We start from the raw sequence: 15,580 nt of genomic DNA, 5'->3' as shown, positions 1-15,580 counted from the left end.
GAAATTCCTTTGCAAAATGTTAGTATAGCTTATTTTCCCTTTAAGGTCATTGGTTTTCTGGACCAGGAACAAAGAGGCATGTTCAAAAAGCAGCAGGACGCTATCAAAAATGTTAAAAAGAACTTAACCAAGAGTTAATTACTCACCATGAATTGCTCATGTAGAAATAAATAAAAAGACAATAAGTAAGCTGTGGGAGAAAAAAAAATAATTAAATTCAGTTGAAATAAGATATGTTGCGATCCCATCAGTGATGCTTTGTGACATTTCCGTCCCGCGCTGCTTGTACGTACATCCAAAGCTGCAGGCGCGTCTCCATGGCGTTACACCTGCGGAACAAGCTCGCTAAGTGCCTTCTGTCTCCAGTAGCAAGGCACTTTCTTGTGTAAATATAGAAGATGACACGCAATAGATTTGGGGAGAATTATAAAGCCGCCGCGCTCATTTTGTGCGCCGCCGAATGATCGGACTCAGCGGTTTTATTTAGATGGACCAAATAAATTCTGATGTTTTTTTTCCTGTGTGATTTTTTAGCATAATCTTATCAGCTGCTGAACTCTCTCCATCTCTCTTTCACAGACAGTTCAGACGCACAAGCCTCACTTCTTGGCGGTCCACTCTCAGGAGGTGGGTGGGAAGAACTACGAGGCCTCCATGGCGCACGTGGATAGTTTTGTCAAGTGAGTATTGTTCCGAGCGTATTTCAGACGCGTCGCCGTTGATTGGATTTCGATCAGGCGTCTTGCTCAATGGCAGCTCCAAACTGAGCTGACTACTCCCCCAGCTGGCCGCGTCCACTCTGCACATCACCGCCACACTTTTATTTTTACACTTTAACACTAGGCTATGCAGTGTGTGTGTGTGTGTGTGTGTGTACGTTTGTGTATGTCTTTGTCAAAAAAAACAACTCACTAACCCAAGCTTACTGTTCTGTGTATTTCCTGTGCATCTTGTATTTGCAAGTGTTATTTGCAGTCCCTATGTCCTCTATTGTAAGTCGCTTTGGATAAAAGCGTCTGCCAAATGTAATGTAATGTAATGTAACGTTCCAAGTGTACATCGGAATATTGTCGCTTCAGAAAAGCAAGGTTATTGTTGACATTCTCTGCTCGTGTGTGTGTGTGTTCACCAGAGAGTTGTTGTCCAGCGATGCGATGAAAGAGTTCAGCCGAGCCCGCGTCTACCTCGATGAGAACTACAAATCCCAGGAACATTTCACAGTAAGTGCTCAAACTGAGTCGCACATATTGAACGCATCGAACATCAGATCTACTAAACTGCAAAAAATAGCTTCTTTAGCTCCAGCCACTATTTATTATATGTAGACTGCGCTTCGTAATTCTTTGAGTAAAAGATGCCAAATCGACCACCTCAGATCCCGCACGAAAACAAACGCAAACAAACAAAAGAAAAAACCTGAATATGTGGGTTGTCAGTTTAGTAAACAGTCATTGTTGAAATCAGGGCAGAGGTTGTAGAATTGTGTCATCTTATGAAGAGGTCCTGTCTGACGGGGATGATGCACGTTTATTTTAAAAAGTGATCACACCGGCCTTACCTTAAAGGGCGCGGTAATCCGAATCCATGCATTTGTGATATTGCAATTGGATTATTGCAATCGAGAGCGTCCAGCAGCCTGTGTTTTGACTGGAGCATGTGAATTTGACCATATTCCTCCAGGGCTGGTCGCGCTCCACTGGCACGCTGTTCAAGTGAAAGCAGACTTGAAGTTGTCGCTCCTCACCTGCAAAATAGTGACATTGTACCGTCTTATCTATCTGACTTGGTGAAGCCAAATGTGCGCGGACATTCTTCAGACAGGGCTGCTATGTTTATCTCTTTAGTGCAAAGCTGAAGACTCACCTGTCAGCTGTTTCATATGAGTTTTTGTTATTTTAACTCCTCCTCTTCTTATGGGAGGCACAATTATCGCTTCACCCTGCAGGTAGAAGGTACCTGGTTCAATCCTGGCAGGGCGTCTTTCTCTGTGGAGTCTCCATGTTCCCCTTGTGTCTGCCTGGGTTCCCTCCAGTTTCTCTATTTCCTCTCATGCTCCAAAATCATCCAGTTAGTTTATTGGAAATCCCGCATCCCTGACTATATTGCTGGAATATACTTTAAATACACAAATTTATATTTTTTATTCAATTGTGTCCTATTGTAAATTCCTCTCTTTGATTGAAAGCCATTACTATTACTATTATTATTATTATTATTGCGACCACTACTGCTACTACTATGGTTGTCATTATTATTTTCACATTATAATTTCGCATTGAGTTTGCAGATCAACTGCAAAGAGGACAACAATACTGTATTTATAGTCATTTCACGGCTGTCTGATATTTCGTCACGGATCATGAGCATATATACACAAAAATAGTGTATGAATGCTAGGCTGCATTCCTGTGTAAAGTGAAGTACTCTCTACATGCAGTAATATTTATGTCCACAAAGTGGCAGTACATGTTTGGAAATACTCCTACTGTGATGTCAGTTCTGAGCTTGAACTTGTTCATAGTATAAGAAATGCATTTTTTTTCATTATTAATAGTTGTTAGGCGGCACCCACATGTACTTCATTTCTGACCTCAGTTCAGGGTACTTTGTGTTAATATGCCTTCTTCTCTTGTGAACTTCTGCTGCTCAAACAAGCGAGCCCTTTCCACCAAAAAAAAAGAAAAAAAAAAAAAAAGTTTAGTTTTTTTTTTTTTAATTTCATTTATTTTTTCTATTGGATTGACAAGGGTAATTGTGTAAACTGGTTCCCAGACGTTTTTGTCAACATTTGTTCAGGTTGTGAGGCCTCGGGGAAAGGGTAGCTTTATCACAGATCTGATGGAGAAAATCCGGCTGCTAAATATGGCAACTGAAAGAGAATTGTATCATTCATTGCTTGAAATGTATATTTTGCCATTGTGTTGATGAACTGAAATCTGCCTCATCCCACTTAAAATATATTTAGACGCAGATATAAAGAATGAAATGACACAAATATTTTGGTTTCCTTCAAGTGACTCTCTGGAAAATATATATCAGTATGTATTTACTGTGACACCATATTGCTGTTTTTTTATTTTTTTATACATTATTTAAGATGGTGATAGCCAATAGACCTGGCCTATTTTAGAAAAAAAAAACAAAAAACTTTTATATCTCCCTATTTCTAATTCTGATTCACCATTTTTGTGTCATTTACTTAAACAGAATTCCTTCATAATTTAGGAAACATGTCGCTGATCATTCAGCTATTTTTTTTTTTTTTTTGCTAATTTCTAAGCAACCCCATACTGATTTCTGTAATTTTCACTTGTTTTAAAATATAATAACATACATATAGATCTGTTCCTGCCAATTTCCAGGGTAATGCTGATTTACGTAAAAGCCGTCTTTTGAGTATCATGATGCCATTATGTTAATTTTACTCCGTAACGCCCAGCTTGTGTGACTGTCTGACACTACAATTGAGTTACAGAATGAATGAGCTCTTCATTGAATTTCTCAGGAACTGTTTTCTTTGCGGCCTCTTGGTGGAGCCAAATGTCCACACCTGGCGTGAACAGGCGAACCTGTGCCCTCGCTGTCTGCATTTTACTGGGAAACCAGAGTTTTAAGGCGTCCGATGTTAGAATTGTATTTTTTTTCATTTGCTTTTGTTTTAATGCACGGATGAAAAGCGTCACATAATCATGGCTGCATTGCCCGGAGATAATGTAGAAAAAATGGATTTACAATAGCAAGCTGATATGAACTAGTGTGTGTGCATGTGTGTGTGTGTGTGTGTGTGTACGTGCATGGGCATATTTGTGTGTCTGTGTGTGTGATTTGGTGGATTGTAACCATCTCCTCCATGTTTTCGGTATCGTCTTCATGCTACACCGCACCTCCACAAAACGCCCATAAATCACCACTCCCTTTTCAAGTTGTATTTGCTCTTTAAAAAAAAACGACTAACATTGGCCTTTAGAAAATATAATTATCTGCCATTTCATATAAGCGCCGCTAATATCCTGGCATTATGATGTGTTTATTTAATGGTGTTTGTGTATAGATTAACCTTTTTGTTGTATTTTCATTCTCATCAAATAGAGATCACAGTTTGCGCTTCTCTTTGTGAGTCAGTCAGTGGAAAGAGAAACATCTGATGTCCTTTCTATGATGTTGATATTGAAATCCTGGCAACAGTAAATATGAATAGACTCCTCAGTCTTTCTCACACAGGGCTTGCCATTTAGATTTGATGACATCACCCATATTTGTTTTCTCAATCTTCGATTTCCCCCCCCTCTCCCGTGCTCCGGGGTAATTGTTTGTTGTCTGCCTCGCCTGTCAATTTTCAAATCGTGTAAGCGGGACGACTTTTCTTGCTTCCAAAAGCCACCACTATTGAGTTCTTCTGTAAGCGGCTTCATTCTTCTTTTGTTTTTTTTTTTTGTTTTTTGAATGGGTGGGCGTGCGGTTGTGTCGCAAAGCGTGTGTCAAAAGCCAGATTGTTTACTTGGTGTGTGCGTGCGTGTGTGTGTGTGTGTGCACGAGCCTGCGTGCATGCAAGAAAGACAATGTAAGTAAATAAAAGCATCTTTCAACGGTGTCAGTGAAGGATGAGATCACTGTTCATGCATGAATGTCCATAACCTGATTATGCAACAAACAAATAATCTGTAATTGATTGAAATAATTAATCTCACTATTTTCCTCTGTCATATGGGGCGTTGTTGGCATTTTGACTCATGGAATAGGGTCATTGGACAATGTATTTCTCACCAAGTCCAAGTTGACATCTGATAAAATATATTCATAATATATGTGCAAGGATTTGGAATATAAACTTTAAACGTTTTTGTGATCCACGTTAATGGGTACATTTAGCTGATGTGTGCTTATTCCAGTTTCTTCAATGCAATGGATGCAAGACATTTAACTTAGATTAGAGATATGAGCATTAATAAAGTGGCAAAAGTTTACCTTCAATATTACCTTCAAATCCAGGGAACAGGAAACCGTAGCGTTTGTTGTCTATAGAGTTCTTTTTATTCAAATTCATCATTTCCCGATGTTAAAATGCGACATGGAGCGACCGGGGCGCAGAAGCTCCAGGCAAGTTTGAACTCTCCTCCCAGAGGATGGTGTTTGCAACGGGGGGAAGAGCTTGAGTGACACGTCCCCTCCTCCTCCGGCTGAGCCCCGGCCCGGTGTTTTACAGCCCTGTTAAGGTATACAGCAGGTAAAATGTCAATTAGGAAGGCCCGCCCTGATAACTCAACTCCCAATCCACTTGTTCTCGGCCATTAATATTTATGGTGGGTTTGGCCCTGGAGCAGCGCCTCGTGTCATTTGAAATGATGCGCGCTACCGTCTGCGACTTTCTGACACACGCTCACATTGTGACGTCCACGGAGGTCCACTGAAAATGCCAGCCAATCTGCGCTTACACAAACACACACCGGCGCGCGGTCTAATCAAGGCTTTTCAACGCCCAGATGCTGACACACACACACACACAGATAGCCTCGTCAAACCCCAGTTGTTCCAGGGCATTTTAATGGGAAATTAAAGGCAACCCTTTTTCTGTGGTCTGCAGGACAGGAATGAGTGGCTGTAGAGGATAAATCACGCTCTGTGGCCTGACAGGATACCACCGTCTCCTTTTACTCTGGATTTGTGTGTATGCCTAGCAGTGTGTGTCTCTGTGTCCGTGCATTTTGTGATTTTTTTTTTTTTTTTTTTAACACCGGCAGACACCATATCAAGCACTATATTCTGTTGATTCAGTATCATCTATGTCAGACACACACCGGGCGTTTAAAAGGCCGTTTGTCCGTGACTTCATTATCTGTGGCTTAACAGTAATGAATTGGAAAAAATGTAAAAGTGGCCGACGATTTGGTTTAGAGCTCACCTTCGGATTTGGAAAGTTTATGTGTATGTTATTCCGATCGGGAATTTAGCCTCCATATTAGCATCTCACATAAAACAATTGCAGCAATGATCTTTATTTCATTGATTTCAACAAACACACTTTTAGTCCCTTGACTGCTGGGATAGGCTCCAGTCCACTGTGACCCTGAATGCTGGATAAGTATGGGTATAGATAATGAATAAATGAATGAATGTAGCATTAAAAAAAAACAGATTCTTTCTTGTTGCTGGCTTTGCTTTAGCAAGAATAGCCTCTAAGAACGACTACAGCTTTTGAGCGATGGAATTAGAAAGATGTTCATTACGATTTTACCGGCCCAAAAAAACCATAAAGATATGGATCAGTAATTATTTTGCTCCATCACAGGTTTTCCACTGGAAAATGATGCTTGTGTTTCAGATTTTTGTAGTTTTGAAAGCTGTACAGCTCGTCTAAGGGTCTCTCACCGCATCATCCAGCTACATGCGTCAACCCCCGCAATCAAAACTTTGTTTTGGAAAATAGAGAAAATTCAACGTGTCCTTCAAGGAAAATTCCCAAAATGCGTAAAAGAAAACAATTTTCTGCCTTTAAAGATCCAGACACCAGTTTCCCCCTCGAGCGCCTCTTTGTGACGCGTTTGAAAATACGGTCACAATTAAAGGCGGGAGCGAATACACATTTTATTTCCGGACCGACACTAAAACGTTGACCCGTGCAACAGTATATGATCGTGTACTCAAAGGGAAAAAAAAAGACGCGTTTTATCGAACGCATGTGAAACAACCGCTTGTAAATCAAGCAAAGTCTGTTTAGTTAAAAAGGCTCTCTGGGAGAAGCCGCTAAACGGCTGCTAAATTTTTTTGATCCCATCGCTCCGTTGTCCTCCCTTCCCCGCCGTCTCCGGTCGGTCGAGCCCTGTCAGCAGCAACTCGGCTTCGCTCCGCCGCAGAGGTGAGTCCCTAATTCTTCCCGGGTAGCGCGGCATAATGCAATCACCAGCGGCGCTCTGCTCAGCCAGGAATTTATGAACACTTAGTGTCCCTCCGTGCTGACAGGGCCTCAGCCTGAGTGTGTTTACAGTATTGCCCAGAAATGCGCGTCACTAGCGTTTATCGCCTTTTTAAACTGCATCCTATATCACCCCCCTGTTCTGCTTTTATGAGGAAACAAAACTGGGTTGCATATAGAGATTATATACAGCGAGAGCCGGACGGAGCGTAAGAGAGTGGGGTCAAAGAGGATGGGTCTCTGTGTACAGTCTGTTGGTTTTACACACAGAGGTTAACTAGCAGGAGCAGCTCTCTTCCACAGCTTCCTTCCCCCCAGTATAAGCAGGTTAAAATATTGCAAACTAAATCTAAGTGAGCTCTTATTTCAATATGGTGAGGAGTACGGCAGCGACTGAGGCCACTTGAATGGAGTAGATGTCAGCTCAGTAATATCGCCGGGCCATAACTCTCTGCGGCCATCACTCATACTCTTAGGGCAGACATAAGTGCACACACACCCACACGTATAGTGTCAGAGCCAAATAAACAGTGAACCACACACACACACACACACACGCTCAGGACATGTGTTGAGCGACAATCAATGAATCTGCCATCAGGCCTGAGTTATGGGTGTAAGAGAGTGGGCATTCGCTCTGTGAACATATTTTTGAAAATGTATATATAATTAATGGATTGTGTAAAGAGGTGGAGAACAGATGCATTTATTACTAGGAGTCAGATCTGGGGAACGGAGCCTCTTGCCCCCTCGGATCGTCGCCGCGCTGGATGCGGACCAAAGTTGTGCTCGTAAAAAAGCTCCCTGAGAAAGAGTAGATGTTGGGGTGTTTAGCACATCAAGTAAATCAGCTGCATTAAAGGTGCAGGTGTTGTGGAAGGTGGGATGATTGTGTGTGTGTGTGTGTGTGTGTGTGTGTGTGTGTCGGGGGGGGGGGGTCTCTAGCCACAGATAATGATGTGATTCCTGTTCCTCCCCAACCGTCCATTATGAGGTGCGGCCCCCAGCCACCAAGGGGGCAGAGTGAAGGTGAGCCTGTCATATCGATCTTTTTAGTGCTAAAATATGAGCCACTTTACTCTGCTCCCGGACGCGGTGATGTGAAAAATAATAACTCGGACCCAAATTAAAAATATTGATCGGTTAGGGGGTGTTGAGAGCAAATAAACACCCTCTGAAGGATTTTTATACCTTCCCTCCCCACAGTGTTCTCCCTCCACAGTCTCGTCCTCCCGCCCTACCCGGCCAACAGCCCGGGACAGACGTGGCGCCGAGCCGAACCGTAAAAATATTAGACCATCTTGTGGCCCAGTTGTCTTTATAATAACCGGCTATCAGGTTCTTGATTTGCCACATTGTTCCCGGACACAAATCAGCTGGCAACCATCTTCCCCGCTCCTCCGGCTCTGATTGATCCGTCTTTAACTCCATAATCTGGCATTAGCTCTGCCTCATTCGGGGTGCGCCCTCCCTCCCCTCCTCTCGCGACGAGTCATAATTTTTTGCACATCTGAGCTTGACTTTTTTATTCCTTCCCGCCGTAACAGATGAGCTGACACGGGGCCATCAAACGGGTGGGAAAACAATTGCCACAAGGTTAATTTTATTGCTTGCTCCATGCATTTGTGAGCAGGCGGGAGGTGTCCTCTGCCCGGGTCCTGATGAATAGCCGCGCCGAGCGGGCAGGAATGAAAATGAGAGGGGAGAGAGGCCAAGCATGGCGAGCCGGGTGCGCCACCCCAACTGAAATTGAAATTTCTGGCATGCTTAAAATTGGTATTCCGATAGATAAGAGAGGCAATGTTCCAATTAGTTTGATGATGAAAGCTGTCAGGTGTCCCAGTCAGTTGCATTTTTATGACACCAGCCTTATCTCATCCATCCCTAGATTGCCCTCACCGCGCACATCCCGGAGTGGAGGGTGTCACATTGTCCACCGCGTGCCTAGGAAAATAAACCCGGCGTTCTCGGCGTATCCAAATGCCGCCGTGATACTTGGTGGTCCACCTCGCGTCACTATCGATTGACCGCAAGGGCGTTTGTTGTGTTTCGGCGCCAAGTCGAGATGAATAGGTATTTGATGGAGCATTGGAGGGAGCGAGGCCGGGACCGGCATCCGCATCAGTGCTGCGTCAGTAGGGATGAGAGCCAGGCGTCAAGGAGAATCACATGCCGCCTGTTGACATCAGTGAGAGGGAGCGGGGTTGGAGCTGACGATATCTCTGGTTCCCCACTTGAGCCGAGTCCTCTTGCTGAAAGCTCATCCCTGTCTTCTGGCATCAGGCCAGCCCGTGTGTGTGTGTGTGTGTGTGTGTGTGTGTTTGTAGCCTTTCTGATATAGGGCTATCACTCGCCGGCACTTTGTCCATACATATCGATCCTTCCTGCGCTGCTGACTGTGGCTGCTTCATTTGCATGGCCCAACTGACCCAGACAGTCACTGGCTATTATATTCCCATTAGCTAATCTCTTTGATTTCCATAATCCTCTGTCTATTGAGAGCCCTCACAGCTCTCACAGTCCTGCTCTCCAAGGAGAAAAAAAAAAAAAAAAAAAAAAGACCCCATCCACCCCCCCCCCCCCCCCACACACACACACCCCCACCAGTCACTTTACTCTAAAAGTATGCACAGCAACATGCATCATATAAAACAGATTGCAACTATACACACACACACACACACACACTAGAACAGTGGATTACTGCCATGTTACTGATTCATATTGATATTTATTGGAACCAATGGGAGTTTTGAAGCCACCAAGGAAGTTACTCTGATATCAAGCAAAGTTATTTCTGAGTGATTTATTTGAAAAAACAAGTATAGCATATAAAGAAATAGATGAGCCATCGGTTTACCGGAAGGGACTGAAGTCACTCTGGAAAGTGAGCAGTGGCTGTCACTTTGTTCACTCTTTGGTTTACAATTGATAATATGTGTCTTAATAGACCAACGGGTGAAAATTTGTGCTGTCATAATAATTACAGATGAAAAATATATATATTTCTGCCCAACTACAGGACTGTGTCAGAAAATTAGAATATTGTGATAAAGTTCTTTATCTTCTTTAATGTAATTAAAAAAAAAAAAAAAAATTACCTTTTCATGATATTGTAATATTTGGAAAAAGGATTTTTGAGTTTTCTTAAGATGTAAGCCATAATCAGCAATATTAAAATAATAAAAGGCTTGCAATATTTCAGTTGATTTGTAATGAATCCAGAAAGTATGACATTTTTGTTTTTGTAATTGCATTACAGAAGATAAAGAACTTTATCACAATAGTCTAATTTTCTGAGACAGTCCTGTATATGTGGATGTATGGCTGCATATATGACACTTACATAAAGAAATCATGTTGGTACTGTCATATAAAAAGAACCCATATAAAGTCTATTTGTGATGCCAACTTATAAATGGCATTCTTCTTGCATGGAGCCGAGGATTCACCGCCGGGCATCTCATCGAATCCCTGCCAAGGGAGTCTCGATGTTCAGACCACCTTTTTTGTTTCTTTTTTTTTTTTGTTTCTTTTTTTATGACCGCTTCTTTGGTCCAACTCTTTAATCAGGGTAATGGGATATGTATTTGAAAGATAATGGAATATAAACTCCTTTACAGCAGAGCTCAGACTGTCTCACGAAGATATCACCGTCGATGCCCCCGGAGATAGTTGCTTATATATTTGTCTATTATGAAGGGTGTTAAATTGTTGGATGCAAGGTTAGAGAATGTATGTGTGTGTGTGTGTGTATACATATTTGATACCTCAATTTTTCAAGACGTCATTGACGTTACATCTGTATAATAAAATGTTAATTGCAGTGAACGGCAACCAAAATAGGGAAGAGTTTAATCTTAGCTCACACCTGTTAAATATAACTACCTGTCAGATTGGTTAAGGGGAAATTGAAGCTGAACGAAATCATAAAAATCACCTTGTTTTTGTGGATGGATTGCATTGCTAGACGAGGCTCCGCAAGAAGATAACCGTAACAACGGAGTAACCCTATAAGCAGTTAGCAATCTATTACTACTCCATGGCCGGTATGCATGGTCGCATCGCCGGTATGCACCCGTCTTAATACCTTAAAGCTAAAAAACCAGTGGCATCACTTATGTTGGCGTTATTGTGACAGTGATTATCCTTCTATGGGTAACACTCATCCACAGCCGTCCCCTCTTGGAACAAACCTCCAATCTGAGGTTGCTCTCGGAGTGATTGCTTGCATTGATCAAAGAGGACCTATCAACCGTTGCCAACACTCTACCCTTGTCACCCGCTCCTCTCCAAATGAGCTGATAATTAATAAGGGCTGCCTCTGCAAACACCAGTCAACAGGCAGCATGATGGATCGGGCGGCTTGGATGCAAACCAATGCTACGCCAAGCTTCCCGCGGCTCCTCTTGGCGTTCTTTAGCCCGCTTGATCAGGCATGCACAGAATCAGCTACCCCGCTAATTAAATACCCACAGGTTGCCCTTGTTTTTCAGCAGGGACGCTTTCTATCTGTTAGCTATTGGCATGTATTTAATAATTCATGGGGCCGCTGTGCTGAGGACAGAATGAATGCCGCACTGTTTGCGCAGTTACATTTCAGGCTAACAAATTGCTTGCAACATGCGCCGCAAGGTTGGGTTCAGCCGGGGGGGAAAACTCGCCTTCCAAGCGCCTCCGAAGCGTCTGTCAAACTACACTTGCGTCCTAAATTCTGAGCTTGTAGGATAACGATCGCGCAGATGATTAATAATTAGCATTCGGACAATTCCCATCATTCATCGGAACAAGCGCTGGCACCGCGGTGGGAAATTTGCAGCGGAGCTGCCAAATAGCTGCTGCTTAGAAAGGAATTGAGCGTTTTTCCACACGCTGTCACCGAGGTCATTCAACAACAGTGACAACAGCCTCTGAGAATTCCGCCGTCCCCCGGTCGCTTATCTTTCGCCGCGGGGAGCCGAGAAGTGATAGACACATGACGCGTGAGTGATCTCTAAGTCAATTTTATAGGCTTCCGTTCAATCACTACCCTTTTTTTTTTTCTCTTCGTCAACATGTGACCAATTACCTCCCCAAAATGTGAGTTGTGGGTATGTTTCTAGTCAGAGGAAATCAGTTAGCCGCATCATTACACCGACGGAGGCCGCAGTGGCCATTTACGTCTTTGATTATTTGGAAAGAAAAATAAAATTAACAGAAAAAAAAAAAAAAAACACATGTCGGAAGCTCTTGATAATGTAAGGTCGCATTAGGAAGTGTGGTTGTTGGGCCCCATACGGCCCCCCGAACCAATCCGCGGTTGTAATTGGTGTATCTGGTCGAGGAGGAGTAGAGGGTCGCTGGCTATAGGCTGTGAGCCTGTCATAATAACAACCAACAATGTGATCATTTAATTTCCTTTTCACTTACACATCACCTCACCTCACATGAGAGAGGACACACACCCATACTCCGGGACAAGGTTAACGCTGGGCCCCATTTATTTCCCTCTAACCATCACAATGAGTTTAAATAGCCTTTCAAAAGCAGAGTGAGGAGGGAGGTAAAAATAATCAAATCACACAATTACTGCTGGGCTTCATTCTATACTTAAGTGCATTTTTATTGTGTAACGTTTCTTTTTTCCCCGCACCCTCTCCCGGCCCGTCTTTTTTTTTTTTTTTCTCCCACCCCCCCCTGCCTCTCTCGGCAAGCATTCTCTCCCTGCCACTTCTCATCTAATATGGCCATAATTGGGTTTGGTTGTCCAAATCAAATTTCAGCAATTGGGTTACCCTTCTCTGAAATTGAAGAGGTCTCAGGGCCGGCATGGGTGGAGAGTTAATCTGCTTTTGTTAAGCCCTTTTTGGTGGCTGCAGTGGCAACATTGTGCTGTTCCAGTTAAAGCGTTTTACCTGTCACTCTGTACCCCCCCCCCCCCCACACACACACACACTCCCCCAACAAACACAAGCAAAGCAGAATCCCCCCCCCCCCCAGCTTCTCCTTGTGCAAATAATGACATTTGAATCGAGCATTAACAGGCTTAATTACTTTAAAATTGTCATTTTAATTTACACTGATATAGTATTGATCACACAAGCAGAGATTAAGGCCCTCAGTGGAGCGGTTGATGTGGAATTAAACAGGGCTGGGTCCTCCTGGGGCCTGCCTGGCCTGTCCTGCCGCAGCCAGAAGAGGAATGACATCCTCCCCCTAATGAACTGGCAGCATGCGCAGACATGAATTTCAGGCCCCGCTGGAGAAGGAGGGAAATAATGGGGTTTGGGGAGCCATGGCAGGTTATTCATTCACTGCCATGCACCAATTCTCCTGTGATTCATCCCCAGACCCCCGGACCCCCCACTGCCTGTTTGCCTGCCACATTCGGCCGTTCTGACCTTTCTCCCGCCTAAGTGTATATATATATCCCCCGCCTCCTCAGGGAGCACCTTGCCCCATGCCAGGTATCATGTAAAGAACAAGCGAGGGGCACGTGGGAATGTTAGAGTTGGAAAGAAAGCGGGAGGGAGAAACCTACAGCAAGCCTATAATCCAAACCCCCCCCTCCCCGCCCACAGGTGGTGGAAGTGCCGCTTCGTGATTCTCCCTTTCATCCCGGCTCACGGGCCCGTCTGAAGAAGACGCCACTTTTCCCGGGGAATTGATCTCCTCTCCGGAGCCCCCTGTCACGCACAGCCGGTTAATATCTGGTGTGTGTGTGTGTGTGTGTCCGGGGGGGTGAGGGGGGGGATCGTTACATTAAATCCAAGCAATTTTCGTCCCCAGTTTGCAGAAAAGCCCGTGGCTTGTCTGGGAAGCGCTGTGTTGTGAAGTAATTATAGCAGTAGAAACAACCTCTTGACATGTGTCTCAGATGAACACACTCAAACAATCACACTCCTCACAAGTCTCCTCTTAATGACCTCGCTCTTCGAGGAGCTGCTTGGTAGGAATAAAGCTGTGTGCATACACAGGAGGGAAGACTATTTGACACGTTGCCTCTGAAAATCAATCCATTTCTTTACAACTGTGCGTTACTGACATTCAAGAGGTAGATTGCCATATCCTGTCAGTTTCAGCCTGTTGATTTTTTTTTTCGAGAGATTTTTCTTTTTTTTTTTTTTTAGACATTCGCGAACAACGTTATCTCTTCCGCATTTTCTCTCAATTAAGAATAGTAACAATTGTCGATTTGGCAAATAGACACATTTTGAATCATGTAGATCAGGGGTCAGGAACCTTTTTGACTGGGAGAGCCATAAAAGCCAAATATTTTTAAATATATTTCATTGAGAGCCATATGGTGTTTTAACGTATAATTAATTACATACATCTTACTTTTAACCTCTGGTGTTGCGTGGATTTGTTCGAAGTGCCGCTTTATATTTGACCGTTTCATTGATGCAATTTTATCATTGCATATTAGACATAGCGCAGATCCAAATGCAAATTCTTCTGTCCACGCAGCCTGGGATGCACGGTAATCATCGTCTTTTTTTCTTTTCGCCATCTTTTCCGTTACAAGGGTTGAAGCGGATAAACTAGTCTGATAAAATTAATTTCTTCACCTTTAGAATGACCCGGACGTGCTCGGAAACTATTTGTTCCCAACCCAATCGACGGGCGAGCCCTGAAATTTATCTTCGAAACCGATTTTTGCTTACTTTAAAATGACACAGTTTTATGAAGAAATATCTCAAGTGTTTTAAAAATCAGTTCCAAAATGACATTTTTTTTCCAACTCAAAATTGTCTGGGAGCCATATGCCGTCACCGGAAGGGCCATACATGGCTCACGAGCCGTAGGTTCCCTCCCGCTGATGTAGATAGTACAGCTATAAGCTGGTGAGAAACGCAACAGAATAAAAATCCAGCAGTTTTCCGTGAATTCCAAAATGAATGCATTGATTAATAATTATCCGCCGAGAAATTTCAATATGTTTCATCGTACATTAATCATGCAATCGGCAGTGTAATGCGATTCCTCGCTTCAATTCAATAATTCGGTACTCTAGGCGAACACCTGGTCCGTTAGTCGGCCAGAAACCCTCATTTATTCACATTAATGAGCAACTTATTGAAAGCCAAGAATATTAGCGGCGTTGCCATAAACGTACATTCAGCAACAACCGCCAGCTTCCATATGCAGGTTCCGCCGCACAGGTTTAGTCCCTTAGCGAGCGGAAAGGCAAAAACAGGAGTGAATCAGCAAAGCGGACGACGGGACTGAAGTCGAGCCCGTGTTCGTCCTTGAGCCCGTTTACTACCGGCGTTCCCTGAAACCGCCCGAAGGTGGGATTGAGAAAGCAGGGTGGCGCTGGGGCAGCGGGGTAGGGGGGAGTCGCTTGAGAGGTCTCGATTTGATTGCATTACTTACACCTGGATGTCGCCAGGTTCAAGCTATCTTGACGATGGAGGCTAAACAAAACAACCACCTCTCCTCTCTCCTGGCTGGCGACTTCCCGTGACGGATATCACGTTGTCTTCAATACACGTAATGGACTTGGCAAGGTCCGGGGTGGCCGGGCTCAGGCCTTCGTCTCCACTTTGTCATCCAATCGCCTTATTCTAATGCTATTGCGTTGTTTAGTCAACCGGCCGTCCATTTACATCAACCCGTAACCACATAGCCACACCACAGAAGCACTTAATAGAATTAGTAGGTATTGTGCAGCACATTTTAAACACA

The 15,580-nt window shown here is 43.7% G+C and overlaps 1 protein-coding gene across 1 annotated transcript in view; it reads left to right on the top strand.

The window, feature by feature from the left end:
* The window catches only part of inpp5a (inositol polyphosphate-5-phosphatase A), a 143,831-nt gene that overhangs the window by 45,998 nt on the left and 82,253 nt on the right, over positions 1-15,580 (top strand). The window contains 2 exon segments of the mRNA XM_086164633.1: positions 580-680; positions 1,133-1,220. Coding sequence (XP_086020759.1) covers positions 580-680; positions 1,133-1,220 — 189 coding nt within the window.

Source organism: Fistularia commersonii, chromosome 2, assembly GCF_037954325.1.
Source record: "Fistularia commersonii isolate RoL2024-O1a breed Wild chromosome 2, RoL_Fcom_v1.0, whole genome shotgun sequence".
NCBI lineage: Eukaryota > Metazoa > Chordata > Actinopteri > Syngnathiformes > Fistulariidae > Fistularia > Fistularia commersonii.
The sequence above is the reverse complement of the archived record's forward strand: the minus strand, read 5'-3'. Positions and strand labels throughout refer to the sequence as shown.